This window comes from Globicephala melas, chromosome 3 (assembly GCF_963455315.2).
Source record: "Globicephala melas chromosome 3, mGloMel1.2, whole genome shotgun sequence".
NCBI lineage: Eukaryota > Metazoa > Chordata > Mammalia > Artiodactyla > Delphinidae > Globicephala > Globicephala melas.
The window spans coordinates 171214024-171238689 of NC_083316.1; the positions used below are offsets into that span (position 1 = coordinate 171214024).

At 58.2% G+C, this 24666-nt stretch overlaps 1 protein-coding gene across 5 annotated transcripts; it reads left to right on the forward strand.

The window, feature by feature from the left end:
• Nucleotides 1–1768: 1768 nt before the first annotated feature.
• On the forward strand, nucleotides 1769–23582 carry MIER2 (MIER family member 2). Of its 5 annotated transcripts, none has more exons than XM_060297486.1 (14): nucleotides 1769–1805; nucleotides 9125–9215; nucleotides 9903–10045; nucleotides 13361–13486; nucleotides 13918–14041; nucleotides 14552–14643; nucleotides 14912–14981; nucleotides 18387–18538; nucleotides 18653–18734; nucleotides 18835–18929; nucleotides 20563–20687; nucleotides 20771–20904; nucleotides 21706–22144; nucleotides 22598–23582. In XM_060297486.1, the coding sequence occupies exons 1-14, from the start codon at nucleotides 1797–1799 to the stop codon at nucleotides 22617–22619; spliced, it is 1704 nt and encodes a 567-aa protein (XP_060153469.1). In that variant the 5' UTR covers nucleotides 1769–1796; the 3' UTR covers nucleotides 22620–23582. The 5 variants fall into 5 exon arrangements, with proteins under 5 accessions (XP_060153469.1, XP_060153470.1, XP_030701498.1 ...); XM_060297487.1 differs by having other exon boundaries at nucleotides 14912–14972; XM_030845638.2 differs by having other exon boundaries at nucleotides 18387–18734.
• The last annotated feature ends 1084 nt before the right edge of the window (nucleotides 23583–24666 follow it).

The window sequence follows — 24666 nt, forward strand, 5'->3', positions numbered from 1 at the left end:
TTCGTCTTGTTTATGGTTTCCTTTGCTGTATAAAAGCTTGTAAGTTTGCTTAGGTCTCATTTATTTTTGCTTTTATTTCTGTTGCCTTGGGAGACTGACCTAAGAAAACATCGGTATGATTTATGTCAGAGAATGTATTGCCTCTGTTCTCTTTTAGGAGTTTTATGGTTTCATGTCTTATATTTAAGTCTTTGAGCCATGTTGAGTTTATTTTTGTGTATGGTGTGAGGGAGTGTTCTAACTTCATTGATTTACATGAGGCTGCCCAACTTTCCCAACACCACTTGCTGAAGAGACTTTTTTCCACTGTATATTCTTGCCTCTTTTGTCGAAGATTAATTGACAGTAGGTGTATGGGTGTATCTCTAGGCTCTGTATTCCATTCCATTGATTCATGTCTGTTTTTGTGCCACTACCATGCTGTTTTGATGAGTGCAGCTTTGTCGTATGGGGAAGAGACTTACAGAGAGGGATGAACGCATCCCTCTCTTCATCCGAATCGCCCTGCTCCCCCGCATTTTGCGGCTATTTGATGATTCTTGTCAAAGCTCCCTCCAAAGAGTCTCCTCTGGTTGCCCCAGGATGACTCAAGCCCTTTCCCTCGGTTTCTGCCACGTGTGATGATGACACAGAGCCCTACTGTCACTGCATCTGTTGGTGCATCTCCCTGCCTCACTGGAACTCTGGCTGTCCAGCGCCCAGTCGAGGGCGGCAGGGCGCACTGATTGACTGACTGATTGAGCAAGGACCCTCTGTCACAAGGGCCTGAACTCTCAGTCTGGGTGATGTATGCCAAGGTGAGTGGGGGCCCACGACTCATGTAACGTGTGACTTGTGCAGAGAGCAGGGCAGGCCTTCTAACAGGTGTTCTCTCTCCTGGCTGGTAGGTTCTCGGAGCGCTGGCATAATGCTTTTACATCAAGCATCGAACACGGTGCGTCTCACCTCCTCAGCGCCCCGATGACACTGATATCAACAACAGCTTGGAAAGGACTGGGGCTCCTGAATTCCCCCTCCCCCATTGCACTCTTCCCGGTTTGTGCAAGCCAGAAACCTGGGGGCCTGCTCTCTGCTTCTGCTCCAGCCACACCCTAGTCCCTGCTCAGGCCTCCTCACTGGCCCCCATGTCCCCTCTGTCTACACCTTCTGCCTGGATGCCCCCAGCTCGTCTCTGTCTAAGACGCGAGAGGTGGGGGAATCCTTGTCAGGACCACTTTGTTCACTCTCCCCCTCAGTGCCCAGCGCAGGCCCATCACATTTCATCCATTAGTTACAACCCATGACAACCACAGTTCCAGAGCCAGCGGCCGGGCAGGCCTTCACCTCCCCTGCCCACCCGGGACACTCGGGTTCCAAGCCTCCAATGAGATCCGTCATCACTGGTGCACACGTGCGGAAGGTTCTAGAACCTCGCTGCCCAGGCTTCAGTCCGGGCTCCGCCGCTCGCTCGTGCCCGGGTGGCCCGTCACTCCTGGGCTCCGTGTCTTTACCTGTAACACGGGGGCACTACAGATTGGAAGGAGGAACTGGGACCAGTGCTTAAGGCGTGCTTATCAGGAATTGGCATTTCCACCACGGCACCCCCACCTCCCAGACGAGGCCAAGGTCCGCGAGACCCCGCAACCCGCGCCCGCCCGCGCGTCCCCGTCCGCGCACCTACTACGCGCCCGCCCGCCCGCGCCCCGCCCCCGGCTCCGCCCCGGCGCCCCCGCCCGCCCAGGGGCTGCAGCCAATGAGCGCGCGGCCCCGCATCCGGGGATCCCGGCGCGGCCACCGCCTCCCGCGCACACACGGCCATGGCGGAGGTGAGTGAGCGGGCCGGGGGAGCCGGCCCCCGCCCAGGCTTGCGCCCCCGCCGCCCGGCCCGGCCGCGTGGGGGCTCCGGGCGCCGGGACCCCTGCCCAGGGCTCGGGGCCGGGCCGCGGCGCTGCTTCCGTCGGGGCCCCAGGGGCGCTGGGCTCCGTCGGCGGCCGCCCCCGGCCCCCCCCTCCCGGCTGCCACATCGCGGGCGGCAGAGCGCATGTGTGGCGCGGGGGGCGGGGGCGTGGGGTGGGGAGGGGGCTGCGGGGGCGGGGAAGGGGTGAGCGCCCAAGGTTTCCCGCTCCCCCGCCCGCCGCCCCCGGCATCCGCCCCGCGTCTGCCAACTTAGCGGAGCACGCGCTCTCTCCGGACCCCGACTCACCAGACCCTCGGCCGCTGGACCCCCGCCCGCTGGCCACCCCCCCACCCCCCGCCAGCAGGGCTTGCCCTACAGAGTCGCGCTTCCTCCGGACCCCAGCCCGCTGACCCCCCCACCCCCACCCCAGCGGCGCTGACCCCAAGGAGTCGCGCTCCCGCCGGACTCCGGGCGGGACTGGAGCTCTGACCTGGGGCCCTAACGGCGCGGATCCGGCCCGCGGGGGGCGTAGGGCTGCCTTTACCGGCGGCTTAAAGTTACTTCTCCGAGCCTCCTCTCTCTGTCCGGAAAGCGGGCCCAAGACCCCTTACCCCAAGTCCTTGGGGCCAGATGGATGTTGGAGTTCAGTGTTTCGGATTTGAGGGTTTGGGGTGTGATGTTTGAGCAAACTCACCTGGTATCGTTGGGATCAAGACACTGAATAGCTTCGTGGCGGGTCAAACCAGGGATGAAAAACTTTCACTTTGAGGGCTTTTTTGAATGTCGGATAAAACAGTGCGAACCTGCTCTCACTTTATAGGGCCCTAGTGAGGATGAAATGAATAATGCACCTATTAGGGACTCAGCAAACGTGACTCTTAGCGCAGACGTTCGGTTTGGGGATGCCAAGAAGGTCCCTGGACTCAGCAAGTGATCCTCACCCAATGGGTGGGGCCGCCCGGGCCCAGAGAGGAGCAGGCACCCACGCGGTGAGGTGCAGCCGGGTCCCGGGATGCTTGGCCTGGTTATGGGGCCACACTGGGTGTTTGTATCTTGGCACACTGTGGGTGGATGTTGTGGAGGGCAGGACTGGTCATACTCTCCCACCAGTGACCTTCTCAGAGGCAGCGACAGGCCCTGTGTTTGCGCCAAAAAGGGTGTGGGCATCTCAGTCCAAGGCCAGACCTCCCCAGCTAGTTCCTGCCTTACGCTGGGTGGCTGGACCAAAAGGGCCCTTCCAGAGTAGTTCTCCTACCTTTCCTACCTTAGAGGGTGTTTGGGGAAACAGGCCTCCTGGATGGTGGCTGGACTTGTGGGACGGAGGCGGAAGCCGGGTCTCCCGATGTCCCTGCAGGGGCACGGCGTTCTGTGTGTGCGTCTGCCCCAGGGGCCAGCTGTCTTGGCCTGGCAGGTAGCTGCGTGTTACAGGTGGATGGGGCAGACTCCCAGCCAGCCCGCCCCGAGCGCTGCGGGGTTTGGCTGTTGACTTTGCCCTGCCCAGTGTCACAGCAGCCGGGTGTCCAGGGTGCTCCTGTTGTCCTGTGTCCAGTTTGGGGTGGTGCCTGTTGAGTGAATTGGGGTGGTTTTCCTAAAAGAAAGTCCGAATGCCTGGCTCCATGGGAGGCCCTTAGGGCCTGGCAGTGAAGGACAACAGGTGTGCAAATTCCAGTCGTGGTGGGCATGGCCAGCCTCTGCCCAGGAGACCCGTTGTATTTCTGGAGCCTCTTACTCTGTGTGACCTTGGGTCGGTCACTCTCTCTGAGATGGGGAGGTCTCATGAGATCATGGCTCCGTGCTTGCACAGAGAAGCTGAACCTTGTGCAGTCACTGTCTTGAACTGATAAAAATGGCGGTTCGTAACCGAGCGGTAAGTGCTTGATCGGGATTAGCTGCCTGATTTCTGTTGCCGCCAAAGTAGCCACAGCACCGTGAGAGAAGGTGGGGCGCTTCATGCTGCTTTCCTCGCGGATCCCAGCTTGCTCTTCGACAAACCTGAGTCCACCACCTCTGTCCTGTGCTTAAAAGACACGGCTTTTTGTTGTCCTCAGGGGAAAGCGCATCTCCTCCCCGTGACCCTTGGCCCGGTGGCATGATCTCTGAGGATCTCCCCCTGCGCCCTTCTCCACCCCCTGGGCTCCTTCTGTTTCCCTGTGCTGTCTGCAGCCTTGGGGGGACTCGCTGTGTGGTGCCGTCCCGCTGCCCTGGAGGCCTCGGCCTGGAGACGGCCACACAGGCCCTCCCTGGTTGTGCAGGCCCCCTACCCCATTTTCTCCCCTCAGTACTGTGCACATCTGCTTGTTTGTTATCTGTATCCCCAACGAGACGGCTGACTCGTCAGGACTGGACAGGCAGAACCTGTTTGTCGATTGACTGCTGTGCACCCAGTGCCTCTTGCCTCCCGGCCCGGAGCGGGTGCTCTACAGGCTGTCAGACAGGGATGAAGTGCTGGGTGGCCCAGCGGGACCAGGCACCTTTGCTGGGTGTAGGCGGGGGGTGGGGGGGGTCTGGTTAACGCTGCTGCCTGATGAGTCACCTCGACACTCAGTTCCTCAAAGCAGCCATCGGTTTTTTTTTTGGCGATACACGGGCCTCTCACTGTTGTGGCCTCTCCTGTTGGCGGAGCACAGGCTCCGGACGCACAGGCTCAGCGGCCATGGCTCACGGGCCCATCCGCTCCGCGGCATGTAGGATCTTCCCGGACCAGGGCACGAACCCGTGTCCCCTGCATCGGCAGGCGAACTCTCAACCACTGCGCCACCAGGGAAGCCCCAGCCATCAGTTTTTAATTACCTGTCACGGTTCTGAGGGCTGACTGGTCCCTCATGTGGTTGCGGTTGGTTGGTGGCTGGGCTGAGCCAGCCCCAGTGGAGGGAAGCATCCTCGCCCACGTGTGGCTGTGATGCCGCCTGCTGGCGTGGCCTCTCCTTGTGGCTTGTGCTTCCTCACAGCATGGGCGGCTGTGGGAACTGCACTGCATTTCACAGCTTAGTCTTGGGGGTCACGTGGAAGCCCTCTCACCAGAGTCCCAGGCCCAGCCCTCGCACAGGGTGGGGAGGCATGTCGGTGTCCCATGCCTGGAGGAACGCCTGTGGGTGGCGTGCCTGGGCCTTCCCGCCCTGGGCTTGCTCCCTCTTCCACCCCACTCACCTTTGGGACCAAGTCCGTAGAATGCTGTCTTCCTTCCTTCTTTCCTCCCCCACCCCCACACTTTTTTTTCCTTCTTTTTCTTTTTAACCCAGAACATGCTTAGTCAGCTCCTCATCCGTTTCCTTCTCCCACCTTGGCAAAACAGGGGCCTTAGGCTTGGGCGGGACCATCCAGGGTGCTGGAAACGGCGGGTGACTGACTTGACCTCTCTGAGCTGCAAGTCCCTTATTTCTCTTACGAAGAAAATGATTACACAACCTCTTGAGGACCCAGTGAGGAAATCAGTGTGGAAATTCCTACTAAACTTCTTTTTCTAAAATTTGAAAATTTAGTTTATTAACTATTGTATTCTATATATATATTTTTTGTAAACAGCCTTACTGAGGTATAATTCATTTACTATACAATTCATTCATTTTAATGTGTGCGATTCAGTGGTTCTTCGTATATTCATAGAGTTGTGCAGCCATCACCAGTCAATTTTGGAACATTTTCACCAGCCCAAAAGAAACCATGCACTCATTAGTCATCTCTCCCCCATCCGTCTCCCCAGCCCCTGACAACCAGGAACCGACTCTCTGTGTCTGCGCATCTGCCTGTTCTGGACGTTTCCCGTCAGTGGAATCGCACCCTATGTGTCCTTCTGTGTCTGGCTTCTCACTGAGCATCGTGTTCTCAAGGTTGTCCACGTGGTAGCGAGTGTCAGGGCTTCTCCTCTTTTCCTGGCTGAGTAATACTCCATCCGATGGCCATTTGGGTTCTTTCCTCCTTTGGCTGTTGTGAGTCATGCTGCTGAGAACACTCGTGAACAGGTCTCAGCGTGGATGAATGTTTTTGTCTCTCTTGGGTGTTTCAGGGAGGAGAGGCTTAACTTTTCCCTCTGCCCCCCCGGGTCCCTGGCTGGGACTCCATGGTTCAGGCTGACAAGGGCAGCTTTGGGAGAGAGAAATAGGCAGCTTGTTAACCAGGTGGTGTGCGTCATGCGGAAGAACCCGGCGAGGAGTCCCCAAAGGGGTGGTCAGGGCGCAGGAGTGTGTGAACATCAGGGCGGTCAGTGCAGAGGGAAGGCCTTGACCTCTGGGGGCCGTGCCTTATGGGTGGAGGGGAGTGGGGCTGGTCAGTAGACTGTGCTCTGCCTCGGGGCCGGGTCTGCTTTCTCACCTGCCTTCACTGATGGTCACCCTGTGCCAGGGTGGCGTGTTGGGGGGCATCCGGTGACACCCAGGTGTATTCCCTGTGCTGTCCCATTGCACGTCCCCTCCCTCAAGTGCCTGCATTCCCTCCACACTTGATAGCATGTGTCCTCCTGGTCACAGAAGTGGTGTCTGACATGTGCTTATTTGCTGTCCCTAATGCTGAGCTTTGCTTCCACCTGCCGATTGGCCATTTGTGTATCTCTTTGAAGGAATGTCTATTCAGAGACTTTGCCTGTTCGTCCCTTTAGAAAGGGACTGTATGATTTGCAAATATCTTTTACCGGTCTGTGAGTTGTCTTTAAATTTTTAATTTTGATGAAGTCCAGTTTATCTATTTTTCTTTTGTTGATTATGCTTTTTGTGTCTTATCTAAGAAACCATTGCCTGGTAAGAAAGATTTATCACTATGATTTCTTCTAAGAGTTTTATAGTGTTAGCTCTTATATTTGAGGTCTTTGATCCAGTTTGAGTGAGTTTTTGTGTGCGGTGTAGGATAGGAGTTGAATGTTATTATTTTGCGTTTGGATATCCAATTGCCCTAGCACTGTTTGTTGAAAAGACTGTTCATTCTGCATTGAATTTTTCTGTCACCCCTTTAAAAATTCGCTTGGCTGTAAATATATGGGTTTGTGTTTGAATTCTCAGTTCTATTAATTTGATCTAAATATCTAGCCTTATGTCAGCACCACACTGTTTTGATTACTGCAGCTTTGGAGTACTTTTGAGACTGGGAAGTGTTCTTCCTTTTCAAGATTGTTCTAGCTGTTTGGGGTCCCCTGAGTTTTCATATGATTTTTGGAGTCTGTCAGTTTCTACATAGAAGCCCAGTGGGATTCTGATAGGCATTTTGTTGAATCTGTAGATGAATCGGGGAGTATTGACATCTTAGCAATAGTCTTTTGAGCTATGAATATAGTATGTCTTTCCATTTATGTAGATCTTTAGTTTCTTTCAATGTGTTTTGCACTTTTCAGAGTATTAGTTTTGAATTTCTTTTGCCACATTTATTCCTAAGTATTTTATTCTTTTTGGTGCTATTGGAAATGGAATTGTTTTCCTTATTTTCTTTTTGGATTGTTCATTGCTAGTATACAGGAGTAAAGTTGATTTTTGTAGATTATCTTGTGTCTTGCAGCCTTGCTGAACTCATTTATTAGTTCTGGTTTCTTTAGTGGATTCTTTAGTATCCTCTGTGTCCCAGGTCATGACTTGCCTTTCCAATTTGGATTCCTTTTATTTTACTTTCCTGTCCCGACTGCTGCCTCCTCCAGGACGACGTTGTGAAGAGACCGTGCTCTGGTTTTGGGGGAGGCGCTAGCCATCTGCCTCAGGGGTGGCAGTAGCTGGGGTTTGGATGGACGCCCTTTTCAGGAAGTTCCCTTGCAGCCTTCATATGTCGAGTGTTTTCATCATGAAAGGGTGTTGGACTCTGCTGTGTGCTGTCTCTGCATCTGCTGAGATGATTTTGGTGTGGGTTTTGTGTTTAGCCTGTCGCTGTGCTGGTTGTGTTGGGTGTCACACCTGTGCTGCATCCCTGCTCTGAGCCTCTCCTCATTGGTGTGCAGTGTTCTCTGTATGCCGTTGAACTCAGTTTGCTTGGGTTTTGTTGAGTTTTGTGTTTCTGTTTGTAAGAGATATTGGTCTAGTTTTCTTGTTCTTAATAAATTTTTGAACATTGTGATAATGGTAGCTTTTTTTAAAGACAATTAGAAAAAAGTTTATTTACTTATTTATTTGGCTGCCCTGGGTCTTTGGTTGCAGCATGCGGGATCTTTAGTTGCGGCATGTGAACTCTTAGTTGCGGCATTTGGGATCTAGTTCCCTGACCAGGGATTGAACCCAGGACCCCTGCGTTGGGAGCGTGGACTCTCAGCTACTGCACCACCAGGGAAGTCCCAGTGGTAGCTGTTATGATGCTTTCATTTGCACTTTTAAAAAATTTGAGGTATAACTTATGTGCTTCAAAATATACCCATCTAAAATGTTTAATTCAGTGATTATTAGTATGTTCACAAAGTTTTGAGCCCTTCACTTTTGTCTGGAACATTCCATCACCCCAGAAAAACACCTGACCCCATCAGCAGTCACCCCAGCCCCTGACAACCAGGAACCCACTGTCTGTCTGCGGATTTGCCTGTTGTGGATGTTTCCCATCAGTGGAATCACACCCTGTGTGTCCTTCTGTGTCTGGCTTCTCTCACTGAGCATCGTGTTCTCAGGGTCTGTCCACCTGGTAGCGAGTGTCAGTGCTTCACCCCTTTTCATGGCCAAGTAATATTTTATCATAAGGATGGACCACGTCTTGTTTATTCATTCACCTGGTGATGGGCATTTGGGTGTTTACACGTTTTGGCTGTGGTAAGTCATGCTTCTGTGAACACCTGTGTACACCTTTTATGGACACATGTTTTTGGTTCTTTGGGGTGTGTACCTAGGAGTAGAATTAATTGCTGGGTCATTTGGTAACTGTTTACTTTTGGAGGAATTCCCAGATTTCTCCATAGTGGCTGTTTGCCTTTTTAAGACAAAGTTTCGGAGGCTGGTCCCTTGTGCAGTGGCTGTGGTGTCAGCACCTGGCTGCGGGGTGTGGCACCAGGGCTGTGTGTGGGCCTGGGTCACCTGGCCCCCGTGTCCTGGGCTGTGATCAGCACTGCTGGTGGCCGGCCGTCCCAGGCTCCTCACGGTGCCCGTGGGTGCCGTTCCCGCCGCCGGCCCTAGGCCCTCCCTGCCTGTCTCCGCAGGGACGCTTGGACTCCAGCGCAGCTACACACCTGGCCCGCCTTGACCCCCGCCCCAGCCCGCGGAGGCCTTCTGTTACCTGGTGCCCCATGCCCCCGGGGCTGGCTCTGACCCTCCACCGCCCTGTCTGGCCGCGGGGCCCTAATCCTGCTCGTCTCCTCTGCAGGCCTCCTCGCTAGAGAGGCGGAGCCCTGGCCTGGCCTCTTGCCTCTCTCACAGCCTGTGCCCTGGGGAGCCCGGCTTGCAGACCACAGCAGGTACCTTCCTCCCTGGGGCCCGGGCCTTGGCAGGTGCGAGAGACGGCACACTGGCCCCTGGAGCCTCGGGATGGGGCGTGCGGGCGGGGTGGCCAGGGCTGTCTCCTGTTGTCCAGACCGAGTGCCTCCGTTCTCCAGAGCTTCCTGGCCAACCCCGGGCCCAGGCTGTGGGTGGGGGCTGCAGGAGGGGGCGGTGCTGGGCAGGCACTGTCCCTCCCCGGGGCCCTGCGCCTCCCCTGAGCTGGCCGCCTGCCCCTCCCGTCTGCTCCCTGTGGCTCTGCCCCCCTCTGCTGCACTCGGGACCCACATGCAGGTCCAGCCTGGGCCCTCGCTGCTCCCTGGCTGGGGTTGAGTGAGACCTAGCTATTTCCTTTTTTGTTTTGTTTCTTCTAAAAATCAACTCATTGAAGACCAGTCATGGAGAGAGAGCAGTGAACACATCCTGATTCTTTGGGGAAAACCCCAGATCTGGTCACGTCCCCCAGCTGCTGGGCCGAGGCCAGAGGAGGGCTGAGCATCGGTTGGGCTGCTGCGTGCCGACCCCGGCCCACGTGGACACACGCGCGTGCATACACCCCTGTGGTGGCAGCTGGGCCCCCGAGGCTTCCTCCGCCCTGTGGTCATCTGCAGAAGCTCAGTGGTTGGGATGGTGGCAAGGAGCTCACGCGGGCCTATGTCTCTCCACAGTGGTGTCCATGGGGTCCGCAGACCATCAGTTCCACCTGGCGGAGATCCTGTCTCGGAACTACGGTGTCCAGGAGGAGCATGAAGGGGCTGCGCGGGGCCCAGAGAAGCCGGAGGAGGAGCTAGAGAAGGACTTCGTCTCCCAGGTACCCAGTGGGCGGGGCGTCCAGGGGGCATCGCCGCTGCTCCGTCCGCCTGGTCTCTGAGCTCCTCGGACTCCACGACGACCTGTGCCGCCGACCCTCTGTCTGCACAGGCCAGACCATGCTGGGCACTGAGGTCAAGGGATGGACCAGGCCAGTCCCGCCTTCATGGGGCGCTGGGCTCCAGACGAGCGGGTGGCTGGACATTGAACTCACTGTTCTCAAACTTTTTGCCCGCAGAACTCGCTTTTGTGCTCTTAAAAATTATTGAGGGTCTCAAGGAGCTTTGTTTATGTTGGTGATACGACAAACCCATTGTTAGTAGAAAGAACACATTTTTAGGAAAATGAAAAATAACTATTTTCAAGACAAAAAAATTAGGGAGAAGAGTGGACTAGTTTGACATTTTTATAAATCTCTGTGAACGCTGTCTTTTAAGGCAGACGTTAGTCTGCTGTGATTTGTTCTTTTGGTTAAAGTGTAAATCTAGCCTCATATAGATCTGTTCTGGTTATTTTTTTTTTTAATAAATTTATTTATTTATTTATTTATTTATTTTTGGCTGTGTTGGGTCTTCGCTTCTGTGCGAGGGCTTTCTCTAGTTGCGGCCAGCGGGGGCCGCTCACTGTCGTGGCCTCTCTTGTTGCCGAGCACAGGCTCAGCAGTTGTGGCTCATGGGCCCAGTTGCTCCGTGGCATGTGGGAATCTTCCCAGACCAGGGCTCGAACCCGTGTCCCCTGCATTGGCAGGCGGACTCTCAACCACTGCGCCACCAGGGAAGCCCTGAGGGCGGAGTATTTAACAATCTTTTCAGATAACTGGATATTCTTTGATGCTGCTCCAAGATGCAGCAAGTGGTAGTTTTGTGAAGTGAATTCTATAAGCAGATCCAGGAAAGTTTCTGTCCTTGGTGTTAAGATCCATTGGTCTTGACCCGTGTGTGATCTTGTCACCTTCTACGTGGATGAGATGTTTGGTGAATGTTGGTTCTGTGACGTATGAATCTTCCACATGTCCACAGAGTTCGCTGTATGAAATCTAGAAAGCGCACTTTGTTAATACCACAGACTGTGCTGCTTAAACAATAGACATTTATTTTTGTGCAGTTTTGGAGGCCAGAAGTCCCAGACCAGGGCCTGGCAAGGCTGTGTCTGGTGGGGGCCTGCTTCGCGGCTGCAGACGCTGCTTCTCGCCGTGTTCTCTCGGGGAGAGCTAGCTCTCTGGTGTCTCTTCTTATGAGGACACTGATCCTGTTGCATCAGGGCTCCATCCTTGTGGCCTCATTTAACTTCATTTATTTCCGTAAAGGCCCCATCTCCAAACACAGTCACATTGGAGCTTCATCATATCAATTTGGGGCAGGGGGACACACAAACATGCAGTCCGTTAAATGTCAACACTGATCTCACCAGATGTCTTTTAAGTCCTGGGACTTGAGTGGTTTTTTGTTTGTTTTTTTGCGGTACGTGGGCCTCTCTCTGCTGTGGCCTCTCCCGTTGCGGAGCACAGGCTCCGGACGTGCAGGCTCAGCGGCCATGGCTCACGGGCCCAGCCGCTCCGCGGCATGTGGGATCTTCCCGGACCGGGGCACGAACCCGTGTCCCCTGCATCGGCAGGCGGACTCTCAACCAGTGCGCCACCAGGGAAGCCCTGAGTGTTTTTTTAAGGAGTAATCATAGGGCATTTATTTAGCTTGGTGCTGTGTATCACTTGGTGCCCATTTGGTCTTATAACCAAAACATGTCTTCTGTTCAAAAGAGAAAGATCAGTTTTAAGGAGTTCAGCTTGAATTCAGAACTTCTCAAAAGTAACCAAAAAGAAAAAAAAATCAGCTATTCATTAGCTAAATTACCTCAGCTATGCTTTCTTCAGGGGAGTTCCCTGGAGGTCCAGTGGTTAGGACTCTGCGCTTTCACTGATGTGACCCGAGTTCAATCCCTGATCAGGTAATTGAGATCCCCCAAGGCATGCGGCACGGCCAAAAAAAAAAAAAAATTCTTCAGGTATAATTTTTGTGAACTGATTAAAAGAAAGAACTTAATATCCAAAGCAAAATGAGAAACACCTGCCTTTTATATTCCCTCACCAGCGGGCATTGTGGTTTATGAAGTTCACGCTGTCACATCCAAGTTTTCCACAATTGGAATTTTGTGCTTGAAAGCTTTTACGCTGAGTTTTACTCCGTCAAGAAGCGCAGTCGGTGGTCTCCCTCGTCTGGCCAGTGCCTGGCAGGAGGCGGGAGTTGTCCGCCAGCCCTGAGCTCCAGGGTGCCGTCTCCATTACTCCCTTTTCCTCCCACAGAAGATCAAAACGACACCCGCTCAGGGTGAGCTTTCATAAAATCCATAGCGTCACACAGGCATTGCAGGGTATTCTTTAGTGAGACGGGCATCTCTTGAAGCCCTTAGTGAGCACGTTGATGCTCGCGCACTTTGGTGCCCCTGCCCTGACCTCAAAGGCTGCCCCAGCCGCCCCCGTGCTGCTCCTCAGGTTGCTTCCCGGGGAGCCACCATGTCAGCTCCCACCCCACCCACAGGTGCACAGTTAGAAACTGGGAGAGGCACAGGGCGTGTGCAGGAGGCTGGAAGCCGACTGAGACCCTCAGCAGTCAGGACGCAGCATGGCCAGCGGCACTGGCCTCGAGCAGGCGAGGTTTGCAGAAACAGGATTGGAAAGCAGTACCGGAGTGGAAGGTAGTGGTAGTTTTTGCCTCTTCCTTCCCGGTAATTAAGGGTCTTATTTCTGTCTCTTGTCATATCGCGGTGGCTCCAAGTGTCAGCTGTGTTAGGCAGCCGTGGGGCCCTCGAGCGTCCTCTTGTTTGTTGTTGGTGCGGCGAGGGTCAGCCGCCTCTCTGTTACATTGATGAGGCGTCCATCTCTTTACTTAGCATACTGAGGGTTTTAAAAAATCAGGAGTGATGTTGGTCTGACCAGATGCCTTTTTTACGTTCATTAAAGGACCATGTTTTTCCCCTTCTTGTTTATTGGTGTCCCGTGTGGTGACAGTTGATTTCCAGACACTGGGAGTCCTCGCAGTGCTTGAGTGGAGCTTGCACAGGCCTGGGCGGGGAGGTGGAGGTGGACGGGAGCCTGCCCAGCTCTGCCCTTCGCGGCCAGGAGCGTTGGGCAGACAGCGGACGCCTCTGGGCTCAGGTGTCTCATCGGTTCCCTCCTGGGGCTGTGAGGGGCCCTTAGATGAGGGGCTGGGCCTGCGGTTTGGCTGGGGTGAGTCTCTGTGACTGGTCGTGGGGCTGACGGGCTCAGGGGTGGGGGAGCAGAGCCCCAGAGCAGCCCTGCCGACAGAGCCCTGCCCCCCAGAGCAGCGACATGCCCCTTGACGAGCTGCTGGCCCTCTACGGCTACGAGCCCTCGGACCCCATTTCGGAGCGCCAGAGTGAGGGCAGCGATGCCACAACCAACCTCCCGGACATGACCCTGGACAAGGTGAGGGGGCGGTTCTGGGGGTGGGCAGGAAGGCCCTAGACAGGCAGAAGCGCGGCTTATAGCCTGGCAGTGTGGGTATAGCTAGTGCTGCCGGCTCTGGCCACACACCCAGGGTCAGGGTGGTCGCAGGGACGGCTCTGGGAGGGAGAGACGCTCCGGATCCCGAGCAGGTCGTGGCCTGGCCAGAAGGGAGGGGCTCTGACTGTCCTCAGCCTCGGGCGGAGGCCGTGTCCCTCCCCGACTCGGTGCCCCTGGCTGGCCCGCCCTTGTGCAAGTGCTTCGTCCGCGGAGCAGGGAGAGCAGCCCCGTGGGAGCCCTGCATGCCTAGAGGGAGGCTCGTCCGCCTTGGCACCAACACTGCTGTTCGGGTTAGGGTTATTTGAGATTGTTAAAACAAACTGCAAAAACGTTCTCTACTTTCTTGTTAAAAGGAACAAATAGCGAAGGATTTGCTTTCAGGGGAAGAAGAGGAAGAAACACAGTCCTCAGCCGATGACCTCACCCCATCTGTGACCTCCCATGAGGCCTCTGACCTTTTCCCTAATCAGAGTGGATGTAGGTGTCCCACCCGCTCCTACCCCTGGGCCGCTGGGGACACAGACATCGGGACCCCTGGGGGTGCCCTTCTCCTGTTCGAGCCCCTGTAGGGACCCCTCTCCCCTGCCCTGCCCTGCCCTGCCAGTGAGCTGAGGCTGGTGACCTTGGTTTATGTGAGGAGGGAACGTGTTGGTTCCTGTGCCTGAAAGTCCCTTAGATCCAGGGCAGCGTCCTCGGGCCATGCGTCCCTCACTCCCTGTGCGTCTCTGTGGCCTGAGCAGGGGCAGCGTGACGTGCTGGGGGTCTAGGCCCCTGGTTTACGACTGCAGCAGAGGGCGGCCTCCTGAGTCCCCGCTTCTGTGCCCGTCACAGCCCGTCACCCGGCCAGGGCCTGGACCCAGCTGCTTCTCAGGAGGGGCACACGTGGGGGTCAGGTGGATGGAGAATGGGGTGGAGGCCCCGGGGTCTGCTGGCTGGGGGGCCGCGCGGGGCCGAGGAGGTGCCTCACCTGCTGCTGTTTCCCCAAAGCCCGCTTCCTGCCTGATGCAGACAATGAGCCTGGCTCCTCCAGCTCGTCGGACACCGAGGAGGACCCGCTTCCCGCCAACAAGTGTAAGAAGGTGCGTGGCCCTGACCCTGCGGCGCCCTCAGCGCGGCCTCTGCTGGGCTGGGGCTCGACTGCGAGTGAGTGCCGTAGCCCCGAGGCCCCCCCACCCCTGCCCCAGGACTGGCTGCACTGGACACAGTCACACACACAGCTGGCCTCTGCCTCCCACCTCACACCTCGGGCCAGGCGGCCTGGCTCTGGGTGGCAGCCTGCAGCCCCCATCAGCACCGCGCGCCTGGGCCTCCGTCTGCCCTGACTCTCCTGGGCCTTTGCCTTTGCAGGAGATCATGGTTGGGCCTCAGTTCCAAGCCGACCTCAGCAAGCTGCACTCGAACCGTCAGGGTGAGAAGCGTAAGTGGCCTGGGAGGTGGGGGACAGGGAGCAGGAGAAGTGCCAACCCCACTCCTCTAGGAGAGACTCCCGGGTCCAGCCAGAGCCAGTTCCCAGGTCCTCGGAGCGAGCCTGAGGGTCCTGGCCCAGGTCCGGTGGCCACCTCCCCGGGGCAGCTGAGCCTGCAGGACACTCTGGGAAGTGGCTGTCCCTCCCCGCTGGCTGGTCCTGGGCCCTGTGGGCCACCCACCCCCAGGGCTGCTGCGCTTGTTCCCCTGGGTGTGTGGGCTCTTCCCACGTCACCCACGCGTCAGTCCCTCGCCTCGTCCAGGACTCGTCCCACATGCCCTCCAGAGACGTGTGTGTTTCTGCGTTCTGCCTGGCCCTGTTCTTCAGGGTGCTCACCATCCTGGACTTGTAGTCTGTCTGTCTCTCGATCCCGCTGGCATGAATGTGCGTTGCGTACGCTACGGTGTTGGGTTCCCTCGTGTGCACGTGCCACGCCACGTTGACTCATCCTCCTGCTGGTCAGTGTTCACGGTGGTTTGCCCTGTGGTTGTCTTCGTGGACACACACACTTGTTCCTGGGGCGTCATCAGTAGGCACCGAGTGGGGCCCCCGCTTGCCAGCAGCGTGGGAGTTCCAGTTGCTCTGTGTCCTCATCAGCGCTTGGTGTGGTCTGCCTTGTTGACGGGTGTGGAGTTGTGCCCGTTGTGGCTTTAATTTGCGATTACTGGCCACTTGGTGTCTCTTGGGAGGAGCCTGCTGAGGCCTTTCCCCTTTTCAATTGGGTTGCCTTTCTCTGGTGACTTTCTGTGTGGATGCACATCCTTGGTTGGCTGTGTGCACGGCAGACGTTTTCTCCCAGTCTGTGGTGTCTGATTTCAGTGAAATCCAGCTTGTCTTTATTTTAGCCACAGTGTGTTTGTATGCTGTCTAGGGAGTCTGCAGGTCTTGAAGATATGTTCTTTTATTTCCCCTTTTATGTTGGCATCTATGATCTAATTTAATTTTAATGTATGGTTGGAGGTATGGGTCAGGGTTGACCCCACCACCACCACCCCCAGCCCTGCATATGGAAAAGTCCATTCTTTCCCCCACTGAATTGCAGTGGTGCCTTTATCAGGACTCGTGTCCGTAATGTATATCTGCCTTTTGGGGCTTCTCTTCTGTTGTTCTCTTGTCTAACCCTGGGTCCTTACCACTCTCTTAATTATTGCAGCTTTGAAGTTAGTCTGAGATGGTGCAAACCCTCCAACTTTGTAACTTTTATTTGTATGTCCACATAAGTCTTCAAATTAGCTTGTCATTTGTCTCAAAAATGCCTGCTAGGATTTTGATTATGGTTGCATTGGCTCTTTATTAATTTGGGGGAGATTGATACATTAACGATATTGACACTTCCAGTTCACAAACATAGCTTACTTCTCTGCTTAGGTCTTGTTATTTTCGGCAGTTTTTAGAGTTTTCAGTATAGCAGTCTTGTGAAATGCAGAAATGCAGTTTATTATTTTCAGTAATCTTGTACACAGTGACTTGGCTAAATTCACTTACTGATTTTATTACCTTGTAGATTCTTTCGCACTTTTAGACACATACAATCATATCATTTGTGTATGATAACTTTACTTCTTTCTTTGTGATCTTTTTATGTTTTATTTTTCTTGCATTACTGCACTGACTCCTTTTTGTGTGTGTGTGTGTGTGTGTGTGTGTGTTTAATAAATTTATTTATTTATTTATTTTTGGCTGTGTTGGGTCTTCATTGCTGTGTGCGGGCTCTCTCTAGTCACGGTGAGCGGGGGCTACTCTTCGTTGCGGTGCGCGGGCTTCTCATTGTGGTGGCTTCTCTTGTTGTGGAGCATGGGCTCTAGGTGCGTGGGCTTCAGTAGTTGTGGCATGTGGGCTCAGTAGTTGTGGCTCGTGGGCTCTAGAGTGCAGGCTCAGTAGTTGTGGCGCACAGGTTTAGTTGCTCCGCGGCATGTGGGATCTTCCCGGACCAGGGCTCGAACCAGTGTCCCCTGCATTGGCAGGTGCTTAACCACTGCACCACTGCTTGGCCATTATCTCTTCAAAATTGGTCCTGTGCTTTGTCCTCTTCCTCCATGACTCAGTTATACATGTCTTAGGTTGCTTGACCATCTTACACATGTCCCACACTATGTTCTCTTTAAGCTTCAGTTTGATTTTTTTGAATGGAATTCTTGCCAGTTTCACTAATCACGTCTTCTGCTGCTGTTGAAGCTGCCCAGTGGGTTCATAATTCACACACTGCATTTTCCAGCCCTGGAATGTCCATGTGATTCTTTTGAATTGATTTCAGTTCCAGCTTTCCATTGATTTTGTCCTTTTCCCTAAAGCGTTAATCATAGTTATACTGAAGTCCTGTCTGCTAACTCTGATGTCCAGCTGTTTGTGGAGTTACGTGTTGTCATGTGGTTTACCTCTCACCTTCACGCCATAGGTAGACACACGGCGACGGTGGCAGGTGTCGCTTTTTCTCTAGAGAGGGGCTGGGACTCGGGCTTGACTTTGCAGATGGAGAGAGGTGGTCGCAGGTCTACAGGGGCGCCAGCCCCAGAGTCGCTGGTTCCCTCACAAGAGCGAGTCCAGTATGGAGCCGGTTCCACTCTTCAGCCACTGCGCTGGTGTTTGGCTTGTGTGTGTTGTTTAGTTTTTGGCCCCTGTGGTTCTTCCCTGAGTAATCAAGAGATGCTGACACTGGGGTCTCCCCAGGCTTGGCCCTGAACTCTCCCTTCTGCCTCTTGCTGCCACGTCCTTCCCCCCGCTGGAGGCTGTCCCCCCCCGCCCCGCCCCAAAGCAGACTGCAGCCAGAGTCCCTTTCTTATCCTTCCTTAATGCACCTGCCCCCCTCCCCCGCCATGGTAGGACCTCTACTGCCCTCTCCTCCCCTCCCTCCTCTCCCCGGGAGGTCTGCTCTCACGTGGCTCGTGTGATGCTGATGCTGCGGTTATAGGGACTGAGGCAGCCATGGGAGCTCTTGCCTGAGCGAGGCCGCTGGCACCCAGGTCTCCCCACTGTGCTTGATCGAGTCTGGGCTCTTCTCGCTGCTCCCTTGGGCCTCTGCCTTTCGCCTCCCTGAGCTCGTCCTGCAGCCCCTCCTCATGGGCCACGCTCAGAAGTCCCCCTTCCAGCCTGGGCTAGTTGCTGCCCCCTCTGGGACGCTGGCCTTGATAACTGGCTGCTCAGGGCCCACTGACCTCCCACCCCTTCCTGCCTTCCTGCCATCTCGAGCACCCAGGTGCCCGGAGCTGGCCCTGTGAGACGCAGAGGTGGAGGCCCAGGCCCCGATGGGCCCTTGTCCTCCAGAGGGGCTGAGTTGGCCTGCTGGTGATGCTTTTGGGGAGGAGGTCAGAGGAGGTGCAGACTGCGTGCCGGCACGTGAACTTGCCCCCTCCTGCACAGTCTATGAGAATGAAGACCAGCTGCTCTGGGACCCCAGCATCCTTCCTGAGGGGGCGGTGGAGGAGTTCCTGTACCGGGCGGCGAAGCGGCGGTGGCGCGAGGTGGCTGAGTCTCAGCTCCCGGAGGGAGAGGCGGTGAAAGACAGCGAGCAGGTGGGTGGCCCTGGGGGCGGAGGAGCCATGGGGCGGGGGCCAGTGTGGTTGTGTGATTGTGAAGAATTCAAGGGAAACCACTTGTCCTGGGCAATGGTGGCTCCCCTCCCCCAGGCACTGTATGAGCTGGTGAAATGCAACTTCAATGCCGAGGAGGCCCTGCGGAGGCTGCGGTTCAACGTGAAGGTGATCCGAGGTGAGCGCAGCCCCAGCCCCGGCCCCCCCCACCCCCCACCCCCGCCACGGACCGCGCTGACCAACCCGCCCCCCTCCCCCCACCGCTCCAACCTTCTCAGACGGGCTGTGCGCCTGGAGCGAGGAGGAGCGCCGCAACTTCGAGCACGGCTTCCGTGTGCATGGCAAGAACTTCCACCTGATCCAGGCCAACAAGGTGAGGCCCTGCCCGCCCGCCCGCCCGCCGCGCCTCCCGGCCCGCTGGGGGCTGCTCTGGGGCTGGAGGGCTTGGCAGCCGGCACAGTTGTTGTCTACCCGCAGCGGGAGTCAGAACGAACCCCAGGCTCGTGGTGGGCTCCCTGGCTCATCTTCCTCTAGTTCCCCCATCCCCCGGAAAGGTTCCAATCTGGGGAAGGGTCTCGTGCCCACTGCCAGTCCCCCAGCGCTGACCCCCGCCTGGATCTCCCACGTCACCCCCTTGCCGTGGGGACTGAGGGTCTCCATATTCACTCCATCCAGGGACACATGCTCTCCCACCATTGCACCAAATAGGCATGACCGAAGTGGCTGCTAATGCCAGGTCCCCATGCCCGTCTCCACATCCATGTCCCCCCCACCTCCGTCCTCCCCAGGCCCGTGTCCCTAACACCAGGCCTGGGTCACTGGTCTCCCCACACCCCGCTTGGGTGCTCCCTGCCTGTGGCTCCCTTGTAATGACTCCCACGCTGACCTCTGTCACTGCCCCGGCCCTCTGCCCCCAGCCCTGGACATCTGCCTGGCCAGGCACCCGTGGCTCGTCTGGGAACCTGGCTGTCCCTCTGCGCCGTTACAGTGGCTCCCACTCCGGCCCCTCGTCCCTGTCTTGTCTTGCTCCCCTGGGGCCGGCAGCCCTGCCACTCCCACTCCCCACAGGTGGAGGAGCAGGGCCTGGCCGGCACCGGGCTCACGCTTGCCGTCTGAGCGTCTTCCCTGGGAGGTTGCCGCGGGTGAGGGGCCCTCGCGGGGCTCTGTAGGACAGGGATGGTGCCCCTCTGACCGAACCCGGCACGGCCAGGCAGCACTTGGTCCTCTGGGACTGGCGCCCGCGCCTCCCGCCTCGCCTGTCCCATGGCAGAGGCCGCTTCTGCCCCAGAACCTGCTGGGCTGCTGCCTTTGTGTCCTGACCTGCTGGCTGCCGCACGCCCCCCACCCAGCTTAGGGCTGGTGACCTCTCCCACTGGAGTCTCAGGTCTGCCGTGAAGCTGGCCTCGGGGAGGCTCGTTGCACGAGGGGGTTTCGGTGAGAAGATCAGGCAGTCCCTGGATGCCCCTGCGCCTGTTTGTCTCAGCCCTCCCCAGGCACGGGCGCTGGGTCCCGCGGGGCTGGGGTTGTCAGCTGCGGGCGCAGCCCTGGCCTTGCTGCGGGTGATCCTCCGAGATGGGAAGATGCCCCGATCGCTCACCCTGGACACGAGCCCGCGGGGCGAGCTTGGCCTTCCAGGATGCAGGCCTGGCATTTTGTGCTGCGTTGTAAATATGCCCTCAAGTTGGCTCACGCACCCGGCGTGCCCTTGTGCAGACGGCTCTCCCTGGAGCGCCAGTGACGCCCACGCTCAGTGAGAAGCGGGCTCGCTCCGCGTGCTCTCTGGGCCGGGGTTGTCTGCCCCCCTCCGCCGGGCCCGTGAGGAACAGAGCACACGTGGGTGCAGCCGTCCTCGGGGTGTCTGGGGCGAGGGAGGCGGACGGTGGGCCTGGAGCCGAGGCCGGGCACAGAGCGGGGGCAGCTAGATGGGGTGCTGAGCTAAGGGCACGGGGCGGTGGGGAGCAGGCTGGGAAGGGGCTGGGGGCCAAGCTGACCGGCACCGCCCGCAGGTGCGCACACGGTCCGTGGGCGAGTGCGTGGAGTATTACTACCTGTGGAAGAAGTCTGAGCGCTACGACTACTTCTCCCAGCAGACGCGGCTGGGCCGCCGGAAGTACGGCCCGTCGGGAACCACGTACGTGCCAGGTGCCCGTGGGGTGGTGGGGGAGGCGTCCTGGCCTGAGGCAGCCCCTGCCCTCACCTTTCCTCTCCCTGCAGGGACGCGGACCAGGACCTGGATGGCGGTGACCCCGATGGCCCTGGCCGCCCCCGCTCCTCGCCGCCCCTGCCTCTGCCTGCCACTGCCGACGGCCCGGGCCCTGAGCGGGACCCCCTGGCCCGGATGCGCACCGGTGAGTGGGGGGTGGCCCCTTTTCTCGGGGCGGTTCTCCCCAGCAGCCCAGCCTGGGCTGGTGGACACGGAGGAGTGAGTGGCATCCGGGGGCCAATGTCCCTTCACCCCCACGTGGTCTCACAGGGTGTCACACACGAGTCATCCTCGGGACTTGGCTCTCCACATGGGGGTACCCTGTGCGGCCTGGGGCCCAAGTGGGGCTGCTCTGCAGTCCCAGGTGGGAGCCCAGGGGGTGTTGCGCCCCCTTTGGTGTCTGGGCCCAGGACCGTGCAGGAGCAGGACAGAGCTCAGCTGGCGACTGCAGTTTCTGAAGGGGATCTCAGGAGACAAGGATGCTGCTTTGTGGGTCTGCTGGACGCTGGGGCTTCCTCTGTTCTGGCTCCAGGGTCCAGTTGGGTCTGTGGTGTGCCCGGGGGGTTGTCCGCGTGCCTGGCCCCACGGCCGTGTGCGGGAGCTCCCCGAGTCCACACCCCTCTCACTCTGTGAACTGCTGCGTCCTGTCCTGCCCTACAAGATGGGGGTCACAACCTTCCCAGGCGGGGCCCTTAGCCTCAGTGTGCCCTTCCGGTGTGACAGGGCTTTTCTGCATCCCTGTGTGTCTTACGTGTTTGTGTGAGAGCGTTTTGTGAGGAGGGGTCCTTGGCTTTGCTGGACCCGGCAGGTTGGAGCCCCGCACCAGGCACAGCCTGAGGCGACTGTGGCTTTTGGGTGAGCAGGCCGTACCGGGTTGCCCTTGACCCGGTGGAGCTGGGCGTGGGCGTTGTCAGGGCCTGGCCACAGCCGTGTTCTCCCCCCACAGAGCCCCTGAGCATGGGCAGCAGCACGTCTGGGAGTCTCGGCGCGCCCGGGGAGGCCTCCGACAGCCCCCTGTCCTCGGAGCCAGGGCCCTGTTCGTTCCAGCCACCGGATGTAGACACGCCCCCGGCCGTGCCCCTGCCTCGGCGGCCCCCAGCCCTGGCTGAGCCAGCCTTCTACTCCCCCACCACGGCCGCTTCAGAGCCTGGTGCCAGCCCGAGGCTGGCTGTGGACTTGGCCCTGCCCGGGGCCCTCCCCGAGGAGCTGCCCCTCATCTCCAGCCACGTGGATATGGACGGAGAGCCCGAGGAGGCCGTGGCCCCCGCACAGGTGGCTTTGTCGGTTGCCGAGTTTGGACTCATCGGCATCGGGGACGTGAATCCCTTCCTGGCCGCCCACCCCGCGTGCCCGGCCCCTGCGCTGCACTCGGAGCCCCTGTCACAGTGAGTGCGGCCCCTCCCCGCCCCACCCCCAGCTGCTGTACCCCAGCCTCAGGCCAAGCTGGGGCCAGCGGGAGGGGTGGCCCCGGGGCCGAGGATGGCGTGGCCCGCGGAGCAGGCTAGTGGTTTCTTCAGCTTTATTCTGTCTTTATTTGGCTCATGTGTCTTCCTGGCTGGGTAATACATTCATGGGGCTCAGAATCCAAGAAGGTACAAACGGGGCCAGCGCCAGGTTCCTCCCGGCCCTGCCCAGGCGGCCGCCCAGGACAGTGCTGCCTCGAGAGGGGGAGGCCAGGCGGCTGTGCGGCTGTGCGGCTGTGCGGGCTGTGGGGGCGGCGTCTGCCGTGAGGCGGGGGCGGGGCCGTGGTCCAGCCCGCGTCCTGCCCACGCCCCCGTGCCGGGCCTCTTGCTCTGGGGTTGCACTGACCTCCTGTCTCTCCCTCTCTCCCCCTGCAGCTGTAACGTGATGACCTGTTGATCCCTGGCCACAGGCGGGCGTTTGTGGCCCAGATTGGACTTGGGGCCGCTGTGAGGCCTGCCTGTCAGTCTTCCTGACCCTCCCCTCCTCGCAGGCCTCCGGTAGCTCTTCTGCTCAGAGCACGTCAAGGACCGGGCTGAGCGGTGGCCCCTCCCCACGCCACACACGCACCAGCACTGCTGCCTGGCTCCAGCCTCTGCGCCCACCACGGGACCCATTGGGTGGCGGGGCGCGGAGGGCTGGCCCATCCAGCCAGCAGAGGCGAGGAAGGCGGCCGGGCCCCGCCAGGGACGTGGGGAGGTGGGGCCGGACGCCGCCCCTACCAGCAGCAGCCTCCGCCGGCACCCTCGGCACTCTGCTCGCCTGTCTCCCTGCGCCTGGCCGGACTTCGGGCTGCCCCCGCCCAGGGCTCAGGGGGCAGCTGCTACTCGGTGCCAAACCCTGTGGGGCACAGAGCCATATACCTCGATGTCGGCCCGCCCCGCCCTGACGTCCACCCGCTCTCTCCACTTCAGGAAAAGCCGCACTTTATGCCCCCACCCCACCCCCACCTCCACCCCGGGGCCCCCGGCAGCCTCGGACGTGGGTCTGAGGACGCAGAACTCACAGCCCCTTGGTACCGAGGCCTGTCGCCTGCCGCACTGAGGGGCCCAGCTCCAGCCCGTTTCCCTGACCCCCTAGGTCGTGTTTCTGTTGAGGCTTCCTAGCAAGGTGGCTTGGGGGCCTGGGCCTTCTCCTCTCCAGCCTCCTCGTTTTATTTATGTTTCTGTTTACAAATCGGAGTGGGGTCCTCCAGGGGCAGGGCAGCGCTCCCGGCCCCGGTGTCACCAACGGGGGCTTTGGCTCGAGCCCGTCCGCAGGGCTGGACTCGACCTTCCCTCGGCCCACCAAGGACCACACTGTGAAGTGACAACTGCCTTGATCCCCTTGCTGTTTTATTTATTAAACTTGATTTGAAGCCCCGTGGGTGCCTCGTGGTGGGTCAGGTGGGTGGGACGCAAGGAGGTGCTGGGCCCCATCCAGGGACCTGGGGGCACGGGGGTCGTGGGGGAGCATGCTCTGTGTCTCAGTGACAGTGCGAGGGAGGTGGCCGTGCAAGTGGAGGTGACTTCCAAGCTGGACCCTGACGGGGACAGGCCTGCCTGTGAGCGCGTGTGAGGGCGAGGCTGGGGCCTCACACGTGCGGGGCAGGGGCCCCTGTGGAGACTGGACGGGGAGGGAGGCCGAGTGGAGGAGGCTCGGGGGCCAGTCGTGCTGGGTGTGTGGAGTCGGGGGTCAGTCCTGGCAGAGCTGGCTGTGCCAGCATGGGAGCCCGGGGCGTTTGGGTGGGACGGGAGGGATTGGAATGGTTGTGACGGAGTTTTCGGTCTGTTCGCGCTTTCAGTGCTTCAGAGGTGGTGGTTGCTGTCCTCTGGTTTCCTCCTTTCTCAGTAAGTGGCGTCTCCAGGCTGGCTTCTTGCCCCGCTCTGTGCGTTTAAGGTTCCTCCGTGGCCGTTCGTGGCTTCGTTGTTCACTTCTTCGTGCTGAGTGTGTGTTTTCTGGAATGGACTGTGGCGTTGCTCCGCTCGCCTGCCCGAGGGCACCTCAGTGTCCTCGATGTGGTGGCGGTGGACGCAGCGCCCGTAAGCCCCCATGTGCAGGTGTGTGTTTGGTGAACACCCGGGAGCTGGACCGCGTGGTGGTTCCCCTGTGCTTTTGTGAGAACCTCCAGGGTGGCTGCCCCTCCGTGCGCCCCTGCCTGAGGCTGCCCGGCCCCGCAGCGCTTGGGGCTGTCGGGACCGTCCCAACAGGCGCTTCCCACGGCCCCCAAAGGCAGGCTCACCCTCCTGAGGCAGGAAGTGAGTCTGCACAGTGTGCTCTTCGCGCTCGTTGGCTGAAAATGTCCGTACCCTCCTTGGTTTTTCAAGGACTGTTTTTCTTTTTAACTTGGTATAAGATTCTAGGTTTCCTTTTTTTCTTTCGGCATTTTTAAGATGTTCCATTTATTCCTGGGTTCTCTTGTTTCTGACGAGAAATTTGGCATTTTCACTTGTGTTCCCTAAATACG